Source organism: Lynx rufus, unplaced genomic scaffold (assembly GCF_022079265.1).
Source record: "Lynx rufus isolate CCGP_SWC_20201006 ecotype Redwood Valley unplaced genomic scaffold, mLynRuf1.p SCAF_15, whole genome shotgun sequence".
In the NCBI taxonomy this organism is placed as follows: domain Eukaryota; kingdom Metazoa; phylum Chordata; class Mammalia; order Carnivora; family Felidae; genus Lynx; species Lynx rufus.
In genome coordinates this window covers 22,595,534-22,616,880 of record NW_025814829.1, presented here as the reverse complement: position 1 = coordinate 22,616,880, position 21,347 = coordinate 22,595,534, and the positions used below count along the sequence as shown (strand labels likewise).

The following is a 21,347-nucleotide window of genomic DNA, read 5'->3' as shown; positions in this document are numbered from 1 at the left end:
AGTGTATAAATATTTATGGTTTTTTCTTAACTGTTGTTAAAGAGGCTAAATATTAAGTGCTTCCATATAAGGAAAATGCCCTCAAAGGAAACTTAAAGAGTGGCTATTCACACGGGAAGAGTATTTTGGACACCTTTCTCTTAGTCAAATGTTCAAGAAGCATGATGGGCAAACTATAAACTGCAACTCAAACAGGTATTATTTGTAACTTGAGAAAACAAATAGTAGGATGATTTGTCAGTACTAGAAAACTTGATCTTACCTACCTTTACTTTTAAACTCTCAGAAGCTTCTGATACTTTTCACATTATGTAATTCAGTGTTTCTGTACTCAGTAAGCTAGGATCGTTTTCTTTTTTTTTTTTTTTTTAAGTTTATTTTGAGAGAGAGAGTGCGCAATTGGGGTAGGGGCAGAGAGAGTGGGGAGAGAGAGAATCCCAAGCAGACTTCGCACTGTCAGTGCAGAGCCCAATGCAGGGCTCAAACTCACAAATCATGAGATCATGACCTGAGCCGAAACCAAGAGTCAGACGCTTAACCGACTGAGCCACTCAGGTGCCCCTAGGACCCTTTTTAATAGTATAAAACTCTAATGCTTGCCTAGAGGTTGTACAACTAGTATCCTCCCTAATAAAAAATCACTTATATATGGAAGGTAGTATGTGTCTTGCCAGCTAAGATTTTGTTTACTTTCTCTGGTTCGTATTTCAAAAATAGTATTTTTCATTCTCTGAACACAAAATCGCACTGTTAAACATGGTTTTTAAAAATACATACCTCTTTTCCCATAAAGAAAATATCCATCATTTATTCTTTTAGTATCCCCAACCCCCCCCCCCCCCGCCCCCATCCTCCACTAAAATGGCTCTTCTAAGTGGTAGGCTCCTAATATTGCGGTTTTGGTCTCTGTTGACCGTGGGTAGTGAAATAACTTTGTTTAACAAGTCTTTTGGCTTCCACACTAGGTTCACTCTAGTTCAACATCTCTTTTGTCTCTAAAATGTGGGGAGCTCCCTGAGTAACGGATCTACTCATCTCTGATTTTCTTGCTCAGGGAAAGCAGAACAACTTCCAGGTTCATTCAGATTTCTAATAGAAACCACACCAGGTATTTATTTACGAGAGTTTGAAGGCTTAGCTTCTGTTCTCATACTCTGAAGCAACCACCTGATGTGCCAGGTTAACACAATTAGTAGAAAAGCTTCCTTTTGATGTAATTTTCCAACATTAAAAAAAAATAATTCTGAACTGTAAATATGTTAGACACCTCTAGTTCATGGGGTTTTTTTCTTAATTTTTTTATAAATGTTTATTTATTTTGGGGAGAGAGAGCGTGAGTGGGGTAGGGGCAGAGAGAGAGGGAGACACAGAATTAGAAGCAGGTTCCAGGCTCTGAGCTGTTAGCACAGAGCCCAATGCAGGGCTCGAACCCACAAACTGTGAAATCATGACCTGAGCCAAAGTCTGATGCTTAACTGACTGAGCCACGCAGGTGCCCCTCTGGCTCATGGTTTTTAATCACTGTTTATATTATTGGGTCTCAAGTATATAAATTCTTTTAACTTAGAAATTAATCAATTTAGATGGTTTAGCAGTTTTAAATCAACTTGAAAGCAAGAGCCAGGTAATCATTGGTCAATACTCTCAAATTATTTGCTAATTTAACAAAATATTTTTTAATACAGGCCTATCCAAAGATAACAATACTAAAGAATGTCCAAATTGTATTGCTTAGTTGATATTTATTATATTGAATCATCTTGAAATAAGTAGGTCATCAGCTGAAACCTGGGAATCTTTTAATTAGACAGATTTTCTTGAATTGGTTGGTATTTACGATAATAGGATTGGACCTGTATCTATAAAACAAAATCAGTAGCATTTTCCTATTTAATCTGGATTGCTACTCCTTCAGGATTTATATCTCAACTGAAAATCATACAAAGATTTTACATAATGTTTTTCACTCCAGCCACTAATATAAATAAAAAGAACAACTAACCAACTTGTTTTATAACCAGCTCTACAAACTAATCAGAGAACATTTGATAAACAAGTGAGTGTTGAAGGATTGCTGCTTTCCCGAGACCTTGTCTATGTGGCCACTCGGGTTAACAGGCTCCATTCTGCGTCTTAGCCTTCCAGACTGTCAGCATTGATAGTCATTCTTTGCATGTCCTTTCTGCTCTCCTGTGGCAAACACCAAACAGTTCTTTAGTGTATGTATTATCTCTTAAAAAATATTTTTAACATTTATTTATTTTTGAAAAAGAGAGAGAGGTAGACAGAGGATCTGAAGCAGGCTCCATGCTGTGAGCACAGCACCCGATGCGGGGCTCAAACCCACGAACCGTGAGATCGTGACCTGAGCCGAAATCAAGAGTTGCCACTTAACCAGCTGAGCCACCCTGGCACCCCTAGTGTATTTATTATCTTATCCTTTCTACCTCTCATACTGCATCTGGGCACTACCAATCCAGAATTCATTTTTACTTTATAATCCATTGTCATAGAATGAGAAACGTTTGTCTGGGTGAATAAGGCTATTAAGGATGCAATCTGTTAACCATTTTTTCTCTTTCTCATTAAAACCACTAGTGTATCTGTTTCATTTCTTTTTTTTTTCTTTTTTTTAAATTCCACTCAAGAAAAATCAACGCAGTAATTCTGTAACCAAGGAATCTTCTATGCAAGAGTGGTAGAACCCATAAAAACAAAAGCAGTTTCCCTATCTGGAATCTTGGATAAACAGTAGAGTAGTTAACCCATGTTCTACATAAAGCTGGATGAGGTGGCATCTGAAGTCATGGTTTCTCGACCAGAAAGACAGGGAGTTTTGAAGGTATTGGTTCCTTTCCTGGAATTTCCATGTGACAACACAGAGATGCAAACCCCGTTCTACCCTTGGCCCTCCAGTCTTCTTGTTCCATGATAAATGTTTATCAAGGCCAGCTACTTTATTTTGAATCATCCCACAATTAACATTTCATGAGCATCTGCTATGCAATAGGCTGTATACTGGACACTGGGATTCAGAAATGAAATTTATAGTCCCCTACAGTCTAATTGGGGAGATAAAAACAAAAATTAAGTACAGGGTGTTTTTGTCTTAGGAGGTCAGTCAAGTGGTAAATACATTAAGCTGATGTTTAAAGAACAGTAGAGGCTTGGTGGTTAAAAAAGAAGGAAATTGCATTACAAAAGTGGAAAAAATATATGAGAAAGTATAGAATTATTTTGAGCTGCAGATCAATGTGGCTAGAACAAAAGATATGTTTAGGAGTATAATAGGAAATGAAGTTGGAGACATAGCAGGGGCCATGTCATATGTGTTCTTGTATGTCACTCTAAGGATTTGGGGAGTTATCCTGTAGATAAAGGATTGAAAAGCTGAAGTAAAATTGCTGTGATCAGTTGCTTATTTGAGGGAGATTTCTGGCATCTATGGAGGCTAGATTATAGAGGCAGGGCCTGGGGGTTAAGTCAGTTGCCCCAAATGCTGTACTCCAGTTGAGAAATGATAAGGTCCTGAACAGAGACATTCTTCAGGCAGTACAGAGAAGCATTCAGCTCTTTAGAAGGCAGAACTGACAAGAGTTGGGGATTAATAAAATGGGGGTAAGGATGAGCCTGGAGAGGCAGAATCAAGGATGACTCCCAGGTCTCTGGTTTAGATGACTCTTTAGAAGATGGCATGACAAAACTTAGTTGGCATATGCGGGAGGGAAAAAAAGGTGTGAGGTGGAGAAACGATTTCACTTTTGGATATGTTGAATTAGAGGTACTTTGGAACATTTAGATAGTGATATCTAGGAAGTTATTGGTCTAACCCTCAGGAGAATATTATGGGCTGAAAACATTGATATTTATGATTAAGCCATGGGAGTGGTGAGCTTGTCTAAGAAGTAGATGTAGCATAAGGAAAAAGCTGAGGATAATACCTTGGGGCTGGCGGTGTAGGTAGTAACAACAAGCAGATAGAGGTGTGTGGCTTCCCATGGTTTTTCCTATTCGGTTATCGCTGGAGTCACATGCGGGAAAGCAGGTATTATATATTGTTTGTTTGGTTCTTTATTTATATATATTGTTTATATATTATATATATTTTATATATATTGTTTATATAATAATAATATTGTTTGTGTGCGTGTATATATATATGTATGTATGTATGTATAATGTTTATATATTGTTTGTTTATTTCTTTAGTTCCCAAAGAACCCAGAAATTTAGATCAGTTTAGGGTCAGTTAAGAGTTTAGGGTTCTAGTTTTGTTTTCAGTGCATAATCAGCTGTGTGACCTGGGGTGGTTTTTCAAATTTGAAAAAGTTCCCAATTTAATCAGCAGTGTTTTTACTTCTCTTTCTCAATCTCATAATATTTGTGTGAGCGGACAACCAATTATCATCAGAAGACCCAAGGGAAGCAACTAGAGTTGGCTTTCATCTGCCTTTTATTCTTTTTCAGCCCCTTTTTGTTTCTGTTCTCAACCTGTTACGCAGTGAATAGCAGTTATCCACAACCAGGGGTTTTCTCAGCACAACAGTCTTTGGTTACACAATGCAGGGGGTTCTACCAGTTCAATGATTAGATAAAGATACTGAGAGTATGTCTGGACTTTAACCTCTGTATAGTTCATTATGAAAGCAACATTTTCATACAGGAGTTGTTACACTTTTGCGTTTATTGACTTCACGTGGTTGGTTATCTGGAAGAGAGTGTAACTATCCAGACAGTAAAATAATGACCTTAAATGTCTGTAGGTGAAAAAGGGTAAGTAGGAATTAGCCTGGATAATCAAAATCTACAAATAATCAAAACCCTTTGCTTGAGTGCCAAGGAATTTGTTCGAGCTTATTACTCTTGCAGCCAACAAGCATTGGCAGAGCCAAAAGACCAAAGAGGAATGAGAGAGAATGGAAAAACAGAGAAAACTGTAGGAATATCAATAGCTAAATATTTATAGAACATTTACTATATGCCAGGCACAGTGTCAAGCCCTTACGTTTATTGTCTCATTTAGTGTTTTTGATAACATTAAACACTGGGTACCGTTTCCACCACTTTACTGATGAAGGCACTGAGGCAGGGAGAAGTTAAATAATGAATATAATTGTGCTGGAGCGTTTAACCAGTAAGCTGTGTAGCCAATCCAATAAAACTACCATGTCTCCATTAAATAGCTCCTGAATTATTGTTACTATCCCTGACTACTGAATCTATTTCAAAAAGAGAGATTGTGACCATTAAACTTTATTTAAAGGAGGAAAAACTTCACAGCATAATTTAGGAAGAAACAAATATAAATTAGTAAAAAGTAAGAATTTTGCATCGCCTCAAAATAAGTATAAGTTTATTATTTTTAAGTGTTTATGATAAAACTGTTGCTAAGGAGCAAAGATCTATACCCTTAAAGGGTTATAGTCTAGAATTTTTAGTGAGTGTATTAACTGTGCATAAGTAGTTACTCTAAGGCCATGTATCAGTGCTCAAAAGTAGATCCTTTTAAGTGAAGTCATTTCTCTTATTTTGTTTATGCTATTAATTTGCTTTTAAAGTAATTTTTAAACAGATGGCACAAAAATATGCTTGAATTCAGGACTTGTTAAATTATAACAAGTCCTGAATTTGAAGAGCCTGAATTACTGAAGTTTTCCTTATCTGAGGGACCCTTCTCCTGCCAAAAATCAAACAAATTGCAAATACATCCCCTCTCCCAAATTTCTTCATTGTAAAATACTTGTTTTGTTCTGGGAGCAAAATTTAGCCCCATAAATCCAAAGAATCTTATGCATCTGAAGACCTAAAATCCATATGAGGGGTATAAAATGTCAAATTTAGTGGCAGAATCAAGAAAAGCTTCAGTTCTTTATCTTCTAGAGCTTCCAGTAGCACTTTGCGATAACTGTGACCCTAACAAGGTCCCATCTTATAAATCACTCATGATAGTGTCTGTCTTTATGACCACCTCGTTAGGCCTGTTCTTTTCACGAAGCCTTGCTGAATATTTCTAGTCAGGGCTGGTTTCTCTCTTTTCTGCCTACTTTTTTATTTGCCATATGTAGCAGAAAGTCTAGTGTTGGATCGCTTTCTTGCATCACTCTCATTGTTTTATGGATATACTTATCTTTCCTCCTCAAAGAAGGCTCTTTGAGATCAGAGAGCCATGTCTTAGATTCTGCAGATACCCATTTTTAAATTTTTTTTAAGTCTACTTAGTTGTTTGTTTAGAGAATGCAAGCAAGGGAGGGGCAGAGAGAGAGGGAGAGAGAGAGAGAATCCCAAGTAGACTCCACTCTTTCAGCGTGGAGCATGATGTAGGGCTGGATCTCAGGAACCATGAGATCAAGACCTAAGCTGAAATCAAAAATTGGATGCTTAGCCAACTGGGCCATCCAGGCACCCTTGCAAATATCCATATTATTCCTCTAAGTATCGCTCACAGAGCTGGGCACACAAAGACACTTAATATAAATATAAGGAATGAACACTACTGCCTAATTAACATTTGATCTCTCTGTTCCTACCCCATTTGGCCACTTGGAAAGGAGTCAGAGGACACATACTAGAAATCCCCATTTCTGCAATGAAGGCCAACCATAGGTCTTCCCAAGACAATTCAGATATCTGTTTATTTCAATTTGCTCATGTAACTATAGCTCTAAAGTATGTGAGTTAAAATTGAGCTTCTGTGGGGACAGAAAGAGAAAAGGCTAAGAACGAAGAAAGTCCCTGACCTTGTGTGGGACCTACTTAGAAGTAAAAAGTTTTGCCTTATTGTTATTTAGTTTCCCAAGTATTTATTTCCTCTTGAAATGTGAGGTCTGGAGAGCCTCACTAACCCCTTTGCAAAGGTTTTGATTCACCAAATTTAAAATAACTGCTACCTAAACAGGCCGCTACACAACGATATATACCGTGTAAAAAAAAAAAAAAAAAAAATCCATCTCTTCCCAGGCTTTGGGAATGGACACCTTAATGCCCAAAAGAGGTGTAGTGGTGGTCAGTAACAGCATCTGTTGAAGAACTTTAACAGAGGAGTAGGCTGAGAGCTGGAAACTGACTTAGAGGCTTCTAAATTTATGACTTATTACATGCAATACTAACAATATTGGCGGGGGGGGGGATGATCAGGCATCTCTTCTCATGTGTTCTCTAAGCCTGGTTTTTTAAAATCATCTGAATGTATTTCATGGGCTGCCGTAGTTTCAGGTGGCTGTGCTCAGCAGTACGGACCTAAAACTTGAGCTATGGGGAAAGGAAAATATGTGTTAAATGTGAGATATGTGGCCCACGTGCTAGAGTCACAAGTTTTAGAGCTACTCATTCTCATTTTCATCATGTGGTGTGCAGCATGTGAAAGGCTAGATAGAGAAGGGGCCTGAGCCTTCAGACATATTCTTGGATCATAACAGTTTATGAATTATCTTAAATATAAGATGGCTTACGGGCACCTGGGTGGCGCAGTCGGTTAAGCGTCCGACTTCAGCCAGGTCACGATCTCGCGGTCCGTGAGTTCGAGCCCCGCGTCAGGCTCTGTCTGGGCTGATGGCTCAGAGCCTGGAGCCTGTTTCCAATTCTGTGTCTCCCTCTCTCTCTGCCCCTCCCCCGTTCATGCTCTGTCTCTCTCTGTCCCAAAAATAAATAAACGTTGAAAAAAAAAAGATGGCTTGCCCTGGATATTTTAGAGAGGCCTTAGTATATTCATAAATTTCCTTCCATAATAAGTGTGATATGTGAGTTCCAAAAAATCTAGAAATTCTTCAATAGCTAGGAATATCGACAAAGAAAAGGTATAGGCCTGCACAAAAGCAGAACTACAGGAGCACCTGGGTGGTTCAGTCAGTTAAGCATCTGACTCTTGATTTCAGTGCAGGTCATGATCTCATGGTTCATGCAATTGAGCCCCATGTCGGGCTCCACTCTTTCAGAGTGGAGCGTGCTTAGGATTTTCTCTCTCCCTGTGTCCCTCTGCCACTCCTCTGCTGTACATGCATATGTGTGCATGCTCTCTCTTTCTCTCTCAAAACTAAATAAAAAGAAAGATACTAAGAACTGTAAAATTCCAATAATATTTAGGTAGCGTGATCTATAGATTTAACAAAGATGTCTATTTCTATAATTTAGTAAACAATGATTTATCTTTTGAAACAAAGTGAGGTGTACTAGAGTAACATGAGGTGGCATTATATCATCTCAATTCTACATGCAAGATTACATTGGATAGTCACAGTCAGGCAATAATATTTTTCAGAGATATTTATGATATAAACTGAATGTTAAGTACTGTATTTCTTGTTCGTTTTGTTCCCTATGTATTAAGTAATTGGGAAAGATAAATCGAGGAGCATAATATGATAAAGTTATATGTAATTTAATATTTTTAAAAGCTAAATTTTGCTTGGAAGTATACTCTAACACACAGCTGCATACACAGATGCACACTTTTCTCCAGCATAAGTCTGTGCTTTCAGCATTATTCTAACTGTGAATGCATATGATCACCCAGCTGTAGTTAATTGGCCATATACTCTTGACATTTCTTACTTTGAAGAAGTTATAAACTATAAAACCATGTTTTTTTTAAAGGGGATCCTTGTGGTAGTTGGAGTTCTAAAATGACTCCCCAGCAGTGTCCTGGCCTAATCTCCAGAGTCCATAAATATGGTGAGGTAGTTCTCCTATGATTATGTTATGTGGCACAATCGACCTAAAGACAGGGAGGTATTTTCTAGGTGGGCCTGATCTAATCACATGACCCCTTAAAAGCAGAGAGCTTTCTTGGTTGATGACAGAAGGGGAAGCCAGGGAAATGTGAAGTGTGGAAAGGACTCAGTGTGCCGCTGTTGGCCTGAAGACGGAAGGGACCACATGGGAAGGAATGTGGGCCCCTCTAGGAGCAGTGAGCAGCCACCCACTGACAGCCAGCAAGGAAACGGAGATCTAAGACCTACAGCCACAAGAAACAGGATTCTGCCAACACCCTGAACGATCTTAAAAGCAGACTCTTCCCCAGAGCCTCCAGATCAGAATCCATCCAGCAGACACCTTGATTTCTGTCTGGGGAGAACCTGAGCAGTGCAGGGTTCCCCAGTAGAGCAGTGCTGGACTTCTGACCTACAAAACCTGTGAGACAATAAACGGATGTTTTGAGCCACTGTATTTATTATATTTGTCACAGCAGCAATAGAAATCTAATGCAATTGAAATATTTGATGATATTAAGGAATTATTCGGGTTTTTTTGATGTGGAGGAATAAAACCTGATACAGACCTCCCCATCACTGACCTCTACTATCGCATCTGTATGTAAATCTTGAAAAATTTTATCCCACCCCCTTTTATATTTCCAAATTAAGCAGGATCTCCAAACAGAGACTCAGAAACAACAGAGACTCAGAAAGATCCCTTTCACAATTGGATACCAGGAGACTCTCAAGTTTCTCAAGAACCCCATCTGTTTGAGTTATAAAGGTTATATGTGTCTCTCCTAGGCGTATGTAGGAAACCAGAATGGTCCTTAAACTCAAGAAGTTATAGAATTACATTACTTTGCAATTAGCTCAGATAATGAATAGATGTGCAGTAGCCCTACAAATCTGAAAGGTCCATGTTGCAGCCACACTCCCATCCTTGACTTGTTCATCATCAGTCATTAATCTGAGAACACCGAAGGGAAAGGCTGGTTCTCTGTAGGCCATCCCAGAATAGCTCAAATTGTTTCCCCTGGCTCAGCTAGTGCACGAGAACATGATATAAAATGTTCTTTCTGCTTAGTCCCTTTCAGGGAAAATGTAAATAGGAGATTTTTTCCCATCACTGTGGGGTCAGGCCCTAACTCCAAAAGAACATAAGTTAAACCCGTTTCAGTCTTGGCAGTGGACATGTGACTTGGTCTCATTCCTTTCCCTTGGGCCCAGCTTTCCAGAGCCACAATTTTATTTTAAACTTGGTCAAAGGAGTTTGGTTTTAATTATGTGCCTTCCTGAACTCCCGATAACTTTCAAGTTAAAAGCTTTTGTGGGATTTTTCTAAGCCAGTCTCTGGTGTTTTGAGAGCCCTACACATTTCACAAATCAAAACCGGCCTGGTTCCTGTCCCTTTCCAGGATTGCCATCTGAATTATTGGCGATCTTCACTCTGTTCTTTTATTAGAAACAGGTCCCAACCAATGAGATTACTGTGGGAGAATTTCATGAGGCATGAAAGGAGAGAGCCTGCTTCTTGGTTTTAGAGCATTTTTTAAAAACTATGGTCTATCTAGCTAATCATTTTTTTTTTATCTCTGTTTTCTGTATTCATACTGGTTTCTGAGCAACTTGTAGTCTCTTCTGCTCCAGGGTCTCATTCACAATATCTAATGCCCCCAGTTGAGCCATAAAAGCTGTGAAAGTAATTTCTTCTGTGAACAGTTTTTATCTAGTTCAGACACACTGAAGAATACCGCCTTAATGGCCGTCATTCATTTGTCTTCAGGAGAAGGTAGAGCAACAATCTTTAACTAAAATACTTAGAGAAGTTCCTTCTAAGACTTCCTGACTAGAGCATGTGACATAATACATGTATGTGTTAACCTGCAAATAGGATAGAAAACTCATGCCTTCTCTAAAATATATGGTGTCGTCATGTACAGATAAGCTCTTTAGACCCTATTGAAAGAATAGAACAAGAGTAACTGTTCTGTTTTTAAAAGAGAGCCTACAGAGAAAAATAGGGCTATTGCCAGAACACAGGTAAGAGGAACTCACATTCCTAGCTTCCAAAAGATCCTAGATTTGGCCGGGGTCCCTGAGCCCTGTGTTGTAGGACCTCTCCTTATTTGCTGCCCAGTAGGCTGGCTTCTTAGTTTCTTCTCTGGGAGAACCTTCACTGTTCATTTCCCTAGCCTGTGTTCTGCTCACCTCTTAGGATGTCACTTCCTGGCTCACTGTTCCCCTGAGACCACTTAGGCAAACTCCCACTCTATCTTGTCTCCTGCTCTCCCCATTCACTCACTAGACTCCCTGCAGGGATGGCAGTCAGCCTTTTAGAATGAGGAGCAGTGTCAGGGTAACAGTGAACTGTGCTTAGTTTGATTGACAGCAGGATAAAGAGGGAAAATTGAAGTTAAGTCTCCACCAATTCAGCAACTCTGTTCCTTTCACCCAAGAAACCCAAACTTTTCTCTCCCTAAATCTAACTAGTGTTGTTGTTGTTGTTGTTGTTGTTGTTGTTGTTTTTATCAGATACCAGATTATCTAGAATACCAAGAAGCCAAGCAAAGCAATAGTTTCTACAGGTATTCCACCAGTGAAAATGAGAAAGTATGACCTAAAAACCTAAGTCATTTTATCAGAAGCTGGGGGATTGAGCTCTAAATCCTGTATACTTTTAAGCTGGCTTGCCTTTCAGCCCTATAGGAACACTCGAGCTAATTTCTATTACAATGAGAAAACCATCGTCTTTAGAAATTCCAGTTATCTTCCTTCTTTGAAATGATACTGTGTTATGGTAATACGCTACCTCTTACTGCATCCACATCTCCATTCATGAGGTTTATATATTCTCCTGTAATTGGTTGGGTTGACCTTCCCAGGACATAGCTAAGGTAGCCCTTGAAAACAACAATTTAAAAAAACCCAAGGATTCCAGATAGCTCCAAAAGTCAGGTAAAAGCATGGGTGGGGGGTGGGGGAGAAACATCAGAAGTAGTGAGGAGAGCTCAAGGATTAAGAAGTCCTACTTTTGGAGGGCCCCTGGGTGGCTCAGTTGGTTCAGCAGCCGATTCTTGGTTTCAACTCAGGTCATGATGTCATGGTTTGTGAGTTCGAGCCTGACATTGGGCTCCATGTTGACAGTGCAGAGCCTGCTTGGATTCTCTCTCTACCTCTTTCTTTGCCCCTCCCCTGCTCACTCTGTCTCTCCCTCTCAAAAATAAATAAATAAATAAATAAATAAATAAATAAATAAATAATTTTTTTTTTGAAAAGAAATCATACTTTGAGGGCGTATACGTAGCTCAGTCAGTTAAGTATCCAACTTTGGATTTTGGCTCAGGTCATGATCCCATGGTTTGTGAGACTGAGCCCTGCATTGGGCTCCATGCTAATAGTGCAGATTCTCACTGTCTGGGATTCTCTCTCCCTTTCTCTCTGCCCCTCCTCCTCATTTTTATGCAAAATGAATAAATATTTTTTAAAAAGTCCTGCTTCCTCTGATATCTGGATCTAGGCACATTGTCTACTCTCATGTCTACTGGATCACTCATCACCCAGACATTGTTTATTAAAGTTCACCCCAAAATCAATTGATAACACAAATCTTAACCTGCCTTAAAAACAATGATAAACAACAGACTGTGATATTTGCTGCCTCCTCGCAGGCAGAAACCAGTGTCATTCATCAGCTTCTTAAGTGGCTGTCTATGGGAAACCTGTCCTGCAAGCATGCCCATGGGGACAAGAACGAGTAGGACAAGCACAGGTTGGAGCACCCAGGTTGGAGCACCCTTTGTATTACCTTCCCCTACATGCTGTCATCTGTGGAGACATTAGTCTAGGCCTCTTGAAAACCCTGTGGAATCTACCTTTTCACATGCAGAAACCTGATGGCTGCTTGGTAGCTCTAACCGATTTTTTGTTTTTAAGTGTTCATTTTTTGTATCAGCCTCCTTAGTGGAGGCCATGCGGGTACACACAGCCCTACCATCCCATCACGTATCTGAGAATTTTGTTGGGTGTGATGACAGGACATAAATAGCTTCATAGTGCTTCCAGACCATTCTAAATGAAAAAAGGTTAATCACATGTCCTTCTTATAGGAATAAATCAGTGGAAATGGTTAGCATGCTAACCATTTATATATGTATAAATGGCTATTATATATATATATATATATATATATATATATATATATCACGGCTAAGATGGATACCTGGTAAAATCCCAATGTCCTTGTCTTAGTGAAAAGAAACACTGTTTCTTCACTGTGCTGGCAACTGCCAGAGTCTACACTGCTGGCCTGCCAACTTGAAGCTGAAAATGTAGCTAAAATCCTACCCAACAAATTAGATATTTGCAAAGAGGAAACTAATACATTTTCAAGTGAAGTCCCACATTTTAGGAATAAAAAAATCAATAAATAAACATGATTTTTCAGTAAGGCCACATGGTGGCCTTAGTGCACACCATGCAAGATAGACTTATATTTCAGTAGGAAGAAGCAAAAGACGGCACAAGGCAGAGCAGTTGGATTGTAAATAGGTCTCTTTCCATACCTGAGAGATGGTGTGAAATGTCTTTGGAGAAACTGACACAAATGGTTCTCCCAAGGAAAAAAAAATTAATAATAATTATTCTCCCATATGGATAATGAAGTTTGAAAGAGGCAGTTCTGCCTAGAAGCAGCAAGAGAAAGTAAATGGTCTCCTAAATTGTTTCATTTGGTTGTGAGCACAATTCCCTGCATCAAAGGTCCTAAGTTAACTTGCTACTCTAACCCAGCAGCCAATATAGTATTTTTACAACCAAAAAGGGAATGGGGTGGGGGAGGGGAGGGAGGGCAGGAGAGGAAGCTGACATTTTAAGAACGCGCTTCCTTTTATAACTATCACATTTAGTTCTTACTGTAAGAGTAAGTGGTAACTTGCTCAAGGTCACATAGTAAGATGTCAGAGCAACAATTAGAACTCAGGTGCAGCCAACGATACCACGCTTCTTCCCAGAAGCATTAGCAGTTTAGTTCAGTGAGTCTTTACTGAGCACCTATCATGTTCTTGCACTGTAGGCCCTGAGGATGTAACTGGGAATAAGTGCATGGATCACAGATAAGGAACCCCCTCCCCCCCCCCCCCCCGCCCATAACAACATGTTTTTTTAAAACGTGTGTATGTACGTGTTTGTATTTCTGTAACCTTATCTTAAAATTCGTGACTTTTTGGAAGCCTTTGTAGCTGGATCCCACTGGTTACCACTGTTACCTCCTTAGCACTTACTCACATGTTTTCCCTACATTGCTTCAGACGAGCGTGTTTATTATGTTCATGGTGCTCTCCTGACTCTGTCATGCAGCTGATTCTGTTTATTCTTCCTTGGTGCCTCTTCTACAGGGCTCTGCACACAGTGGGTTCTTTTTTTTAAGTTTATTTATTTATTTTGAGGGAGACAGAGACAGCATGAGTGGTGGAGGGGCAGAGAGGGAGGAGAGAGATAGAATCCCAAGCAGGCTCCAAGCTGCCAGCGCAAAGCCCAACATGGGGCTTGAACCCATGAAGCTGTGAGATCATGACCTGAGCCAAAACCAGGAGTCAGATGCTTAACCCACTGAGCCACCCAGGCACCCCTGCATGCAGTGAGTTCTTAAATTCAGTAGACCCTTAACATTGCTCATGTGAAGTCCATTCTTAATTCATGAATCTTTGGCATGTCACAATTTACAGTTTTCCTGCAATGTGAATTCAAATTCACCCAGATGCCTTAAAGGCTGGATCTTATCACTAAGCTGGTGAGTGGGCATAGCCAATAGTCCAGCATTTCAGTTTTACTTGGGCAAACTTGAAGAATTTTTATCCATTAAGTAATTCTTGGGAGGGGATTAAAATTTCATTTCTTATTTGAAAATAGGCTTCAGGTAAGAGAAAAAAACCTTAGTTAGTGTTGATAAGTTAGCAATTGATAGTGCAGGATACGCATATGACTCTCACTGAAGCTTAGCTATAAATATGAGACAGGGAAATTCCTGAATTCCAGATTTGCAAGTTTTCGTATACTCAACTCCAAGTGCATGAGAATGTTAAAGAGACACCATATACTTTTCTTACTGGCTTCCCCAGCTCAAATGGGGCACATCCTCACGTTAAAAAGCCTTTATTTAGTACAATGGTGCTTGACTAGGGCTGTACAACAGAATCACCTGGGGGACTTTTTAATAAATATGTGTATGCAGGCCCTACTCTAGACCTACAGAAAGAGAATCTCTAGGATTGAGGTTGAGATGTGCACATTTTTAAAAAGTACATGAAAGAATTCTGGTGAATACAACCTCTGATTTAGAGAGAGAATTCCACCTTTCAGCAAGCTTACCTGTTTGGTCCCTCTTTAGTCAGATGTGCTGTTGCACCACACTCTGGACAGCTTTGGGGGTGGCATATTGCAGTGTCATGCTGTGTTGGTTGACAAACCAGTGGTTTCCAGGGACTTTAACGCTTCAGCAAAGCAGTGTCTTGGAGTAGCTCCTCAGTAGTTGAAGGATTTATTATTCATTTTATAGATTATCAGGCCTTTGTTTCTCTTCTTCCTTCTTTTGTGTGTGCTTGAGGACTTGGTTGTTCCTCCGTACCTCCAAAGAGGAAATAAGTAAATATATTCAAATCAACTGAGTTTTTACTTGCCTGAGTTCCTCAAAAAAAAAAAAAAAAAAAGTGGAAACGAGTGTCACAGTCATCTATGATTTTTAAAAATGTAACATATCAACATAATCATTTCTTGTTATTTACAGTGACCGTAGATAGATAACCAAGCTGAGAGTTTGCATCTATAAAATTCCTTTCTTCTTTTTTTTTTAATTTTTTTTTTTTAACGTTTATTTATTTTTGAGACAGAGAGAGACAGAGCATGAACAGGGGACGGGCAGAGAGAGAGGGAGACACAGAATCTGAAACAGGCTCCAGGCTCTGAGTGGTCAGCACAGAGCCCGACGCGGGGCTCGAACTCACAGACCGTGAGATCATGACCTGAGCCGAAGTCGGACGCTTAACCAACTGAGCCACCCAGGCGCCCCTAAAATTCCTTTCTTCTGAGACTTCAGAGTACTCTCTTATTCTTTTCAATTTTTAACCAACATCCTAGGGACAAGGATGGGATTTCCCCCTCCCTGCACCCTCTCACTCATCTTCTTTTACTAGAGATGTAGGATAAAGCCAGGAACTGTCCTGAGTTTTAATATTTCTAGACTGCAGTATTCACTCAGGGCAGGGTTGGAGGTTGGTGAACTGAAGGAAGTTAACAGAATGGATATTGATATCCAGAGAGGTTAAATGCCATATAGAAAATTGTTCCCTCCTAGAACACAAGGATGCTGGTCATGTGGTGGATAGGGGTAGACAGTGTAGTTTTTGGTCAGTTGACAGTTTGCTGACTTCCAGTTAAAAAAGATGCTCTCCCCCAAAGTCTCAAATCTAGTGAGCTAAGTAGCCTTTTGTGCAGTCAGTTGAATTGCTTTTCTTAAATTGCACCCCTATCTGCAACTGTGAAGTTGAGATGTCTGATTTGAAAAGTGCATTTATAAATGGAAATAATAATTATCAGTCCCTTTCTAATGCTGGTTTTGTTTTTGTTTTGTCTCTTCCTTTCTCTAGCATGAAAGACTTTCTAGGTAAGACCTTTCCCTATTTTATATGCATGCTTAATACTTGTGAGAAGTGCATGTCTAATTAAACTTAGCTTTATATAGTGTAGTTGTATTTCTCACATCCTTTCCTTCCTTTTCATTTCCTCAGCCACCAAAGTAGTTCATACTTTTATTATTTCCTGCCTAAGTTAATGCAGTGCCTTTTCAACTCACCTCCTCCTTCATATTCTCCTACTTCCACTTCATTTTGTATATTTCCACTATGTTAATTTTCCTAAAGCACCTACCAGGCCCTGTGTGGGGGTAACAACATGAATAAAATGCTATCCTCACCTTCCATGAGGGCCAAGATAGAAGTATGGACAGGTATTAGGAACAGAGAGAAGAGGCTATTAACCTAATCTGGTAGTTCATGGTGCTTGCAGGGGAGATGCCTGAATTGAGATTATTAGATACTGTCATTTAATAGTGGATCTAACACAATTCCTTGTACCTAGATGGTGCTCAGTAATAATTTATTGAATGAACTAAAGAGCTGTTTTGCAATTGCTGAAATCTTAAGGAAGCCTATCAGAGTTTGAGGCATGATCCTCTGTCATTTTTCACCTAGCATCTAAGGGTACAAAACTCATCTTCCTGAAGTACAAAATGAAAAAGAATAAAGACTGTAGAGCCAAAAGTATGAATCTCTCTTTTTCCACTGCTCCTCTGATAGAGAAATTAAGAAGAGACTGAGAGAAGATGTATTTATGGGATAGCATAGAGCAAATGAGTCTTGATTTGTTTGATAATTGAGCTGGTTCTACCTTAATAGTGTATTTCAAAATGTATCAGCTTGCATGCATTCTGCTCCTGCTTACCCTCTCACCAAGGCACCAGCTGAAGATAAATAATTTACATCTAACCTAGCAGAAAATTAGTTTTGTAAAATTGGTGCGGAATAGTATTTTGCTATAGTTAATTTTTTTGTGAATTCTGGTACATTATAATGGCCATTCATGAAAAGAGACTTTCCCTACAGACCTCAACATGTGCTATAAAAATAATGGTTAAGACAGTGAGGTACTAGTGCAAGAATAAACAAAGATATTAATGGAACACAGCAGGTAGCCCCCCCAGAGTCATTGTGCATCAGGTGATTTTCCAGTTCAGCAGGGGAAGAGTTATCTAATAAGTAATCATTGGGACAATTGACTCTCTGTTTGGGAAAGTAGATCCTTCCCTGAAGCCATACCAAATAAAAACAAAACCAGATTCCAGATGGATTACAGTTTTTAAGAGACAAAGATTTTACTACAAAAACAGTAGAAGAGAATATTTATAATCTTTATATAGGAGAGACACTCCCAGGCAGGTAAAAATTGTCAAATTTAGTTACATGAAATTTAAAATCTCTGCTAGTAAAAGGTGCCATAAACAGAAATAAAAAGTGGGAAAATATACTTACCCCTTGATTAAAGAGTTTCACTTCTAAAATTTTATCCAAAGAAAATAAATGGACAAATGCACTAAGATTTATAGACCAGTCTTCTCACTACAGCATCATCAAAATAATCTAGATGTCTATCAGTAGAGAATTAAATGATCATACAGCAGTACGGTGGAAGACTGTGCAGTCATTTTGTTTTTAATGAGGCAGATGTATGTTTACTTACATAGTAAGATGCCTCCAGGAATAGTGATCAGTGTAGGGAGGAGAAAGAAAGTTAGACAACCGTATGTATTATGTGATTTTATTTACAGCAATATATATTGTAACATATTTATGTGTTTAACCTTTTGCACGGATACGAAGTAAACTGTTAATAGTGGGTTATTTCTTAGGCAGGATTATGGAGTGACTTTCACTTCCTATGTTAGATACTTTGGTACTACTTAAATTTTTCTACAAGCATGTATTGCTTTTATAATCAGAAAAGTCAGTAAGGAGGTTTCTATTTACATTTTTTTTTTTTTAATGAAGCATAAGAAACAACAAAGTTGTGAAGAATGGTGTAGGGCTTACCATCTCTGTAAGACAGAGCGATCGTTAATGTCATTAGGAGCTTTGCCTCTCCCCACTGTGTCCTCCTTATTGCTCGTCTACTTCTTTTAATACTTATTTCAGCTCCCCCAGCCCCAACTTTGGCAATAGCTACCACAGGACAGAGACCTCAGATGGAAGTTCCCCAGCCGTGACTGTTCAGACCGTCCCCGTTTGGGGATATAGAGCTCTGCAGGGCTGGTTTGTACATAGCAGTCTCGTGTGCCACATTTTCATTTGGCAAGAACAGAGTCTGAGAAAAACGTAAGCCAGTGTGAAGAATCAGGGTGATAGTTGTGCACTTAAATGGATAATCAGCTGACACACCCTGCCCTTCATGCACTTACCACTACTGAAAATGAACTACCATCCACTCTCAGAGCTCAGTTGCTGCAAGATGTAGAAATCCTCGTCATAGCCCAACAGTCTCAATGTGGAATATAGAATGGAGGGTAGAAAACAGCTGTTTGGGCACGGTGGTGGTACCCTGAAATGCTTGAGATTCCAACAGACCTGCAGTGCACCTCACAAAATGTACGTACCATGCCGTCGTTTCCGTTCCTCCCCCATCCACCCTCCAGCTCAGAACTCCGGGGCCATATGTTTCTGACTCATTGAAAGTTCATTGGAATCATTTTCTAAGAGCCATTGAGATCCAAGAAACTTCTGCTTTTAAAAGCTCACTCTTGAGGAAAGCCGTTCAACCCTAAACTAATTTGAAAAGCTCTAAGATTTAAGCCAGCACATGGGTCCAAACCACCGACTTTTCAAGTAAGCTCCATTCTTGGCAAATGACAGCCTCCTCCAAGCTGTCGCAGCTTAGCCCCGAAGTCCGAGAACAGGAGGGAGGTTCAGGGAAGGAACATGCGTTGTTTCCAGCCAGAGCATTCAAGTGCTTCTTAGAAAGGGGGTTAAACTACCCTTAAGCATTATCTTCATCCGATTTCTTTGTTCTCAAAACCAATGTTTACCTTTAACGTGTCTCCCACAGGTTGGAATCAGGAGGTAGCAACCCTACCAGCAGCGATTCTTATGGTGACCGTGACCGGGCTTCAGCAAGAGCCCGACGGGAAGCACGGGAGGCCCGCCTCGCCAGCTTGAGCAGCCGCGCGGAAGAGGACACCAACAGGGATTATAAAAAAGTAGGATCCCTTGTCAACTTGTCTGTTCTTCGGTTACGACGTGCAGACCTTTTGGGCTTTTCCCCAATGTAGAAAAAGTGTAGTTCTGATGAGGCAGAAGAAAAGGTGTTTACATGACAAACAGTAGCATCTAATTCCTTTCAGGTTCTCGGTTTGCTCCACCTCTCCACCAGCTTCCTAAAGACCACTCCGTGTATTGTTTTTAGTGCAGTAAATATATGCCTAGAATCAGATATGTTGAGGTGTAGGAAAAAGTGAAGATTGACAATTATAGAAAGGGGAAATAAAAGTCATGCTGTGTGTCTGAGCCCCAGAGAATCATTTGGTAGACTCTGGTACTATTAACGAACACATGCTTTTCATGAGGTCCTGTGAATGCCAAACCGAATACTTCTTGATGACAGTACATGGTAATCTGGTTTGGAGGGGGTTTAAAACATTTTACAGTTCATTTCCTTTGGTTCTTGCAGAAGAGTACCTAGCACCCAGGGCAGACTTTAAAACCTTCCCTTTCAAGTGCTTAGATACCAGAGGAGAAAACCGTTTTTGTTAGAAATGTTTGTTTTGTTAATGTTGTGTTAAGCAGAACCTGACTGAAATCAATATACACGCTAGGCCAGCTCTAAAAAAAATAATTCTCTTTGTATGGGGAACCACAATGGCTATTTTTCCCCCAGAGACTAACATTATTGAAGCCATTGTATTTGTGTTCGGGACCTGGGACTTCAGTGTTACGAAGCAAGAAACCAGTTGGCTGAATGTATTCTGTTTCCTAGATTTTCTCCATCTGCCCCACAGTGATGGTTTGGGGGGTTTCTCATATGATGAAACTGAGTGGGTTCTAATTCTGGGAGGCGTGCCTAGTAGGTGACCCGATTCTCTTTCCCTCCCCTCAGCTCTACGAGAGTGCCCTAACCGAAAACCAAAAACTGAAAACAAAACTTCAAGAGGCCCAGCTAGAGCTAGCAGATATAAAGTCCAAGCTTGAGAAGATGGCCCAGGTAAGGGAGAAGAAGAAAAAAAGATTGGGCGGCAGGGGTGAGTATGAGGAGGCAAAGTAACCTAGGGGGCTAGAGGTGGGGAGTAATACAGAACTAAGATTGACCCTCCTCAGAGACAGGGAGACAGAAGCCTCTTAGATTCTAATTTGATTTCAGGGTTCAATCAGCATTTAACTTAAAATGGAAAATTCCTGCACTAACAATTCCTAATGGCCTGAATGCTAATAATTAATATTATGGACTATCTACTGATTGATTTCTTAGTAGAAAAGTATCAGTCAGCATCACAAGATTAGTCCTAGACAGGGTCTCCTGTCTTGATCATCATGTTTCAGTCCAGTTTATCTACAGTCACCTCCTAGAGAGGAATGAAGAAGACACCATTAAACCCAGTACAGAGAGGTAGCAAATTAGGCCTAGACAAATAAGTGGCTTGCGTAGGTCATATAAGAAATCAAGGACACAAGTGTTGTTAGAACACGCGACCAGGTCCCAAAGTATATGTTACCTCCTCGAGTCACCAGTGTTTTCCAGCCGAGGAATAAGGAATATTAGTGGCAAACAGACCAGATAAACCATTTCCTTTTACTGCCAGGCCTGACTTAATTAGGTGACACTCTGGAGGGCACTGGAGGCAATAACCTCATCAACAGTGTGGCCGACGCCGCAGCTGAAAGCTGAAACAAGTGCTATCTTGGGTTATTGCTGAGTTAACAGGAAACCTATTGAGTTATTGCCCTCCTGGAATGCCCAGGACTAAGAATTTTGAAAGCTGAACTGAGGTAAAAACCGACTCTTTACTGGGAAAGCATAAATGAAAACCAGAGATGGCTCGTAGTTCTGATATAATCCAAA

General features: G+C 39.8%; 1 protein-coding gene across 2 annotated transcripts in view; it reads left to right on the top strand.

Annotated features, from left to right (window-relative positions):
• PPP1R12B (protein phosphatase 1 regulatory subunit 12B) overlaps positions 1-21,347 on the top strand; it is a 126,257-nt gene that overhangs the window by 82,328 nt on the left and 22,582 nt on the right. For both annotated transcript variants that reach the window (XM_047076677.1, XM_047076678.1), the window contains 3 exons: positions 16,334-16,350; positions 19,341-19,491; positions 20,388-20,492. In XM_047076677.1, the coding sequence (XP_046932633.1) occupies positions 16,334-16,350; positions 19,341-19,491; positions 20,388-20,492 (273 nt within the window). The remainder of the gene's footprint in view (positions 1-16,333; positions 16,351-19,340; positions 19,492-20,387; positions 20,493-21,347) is intronic.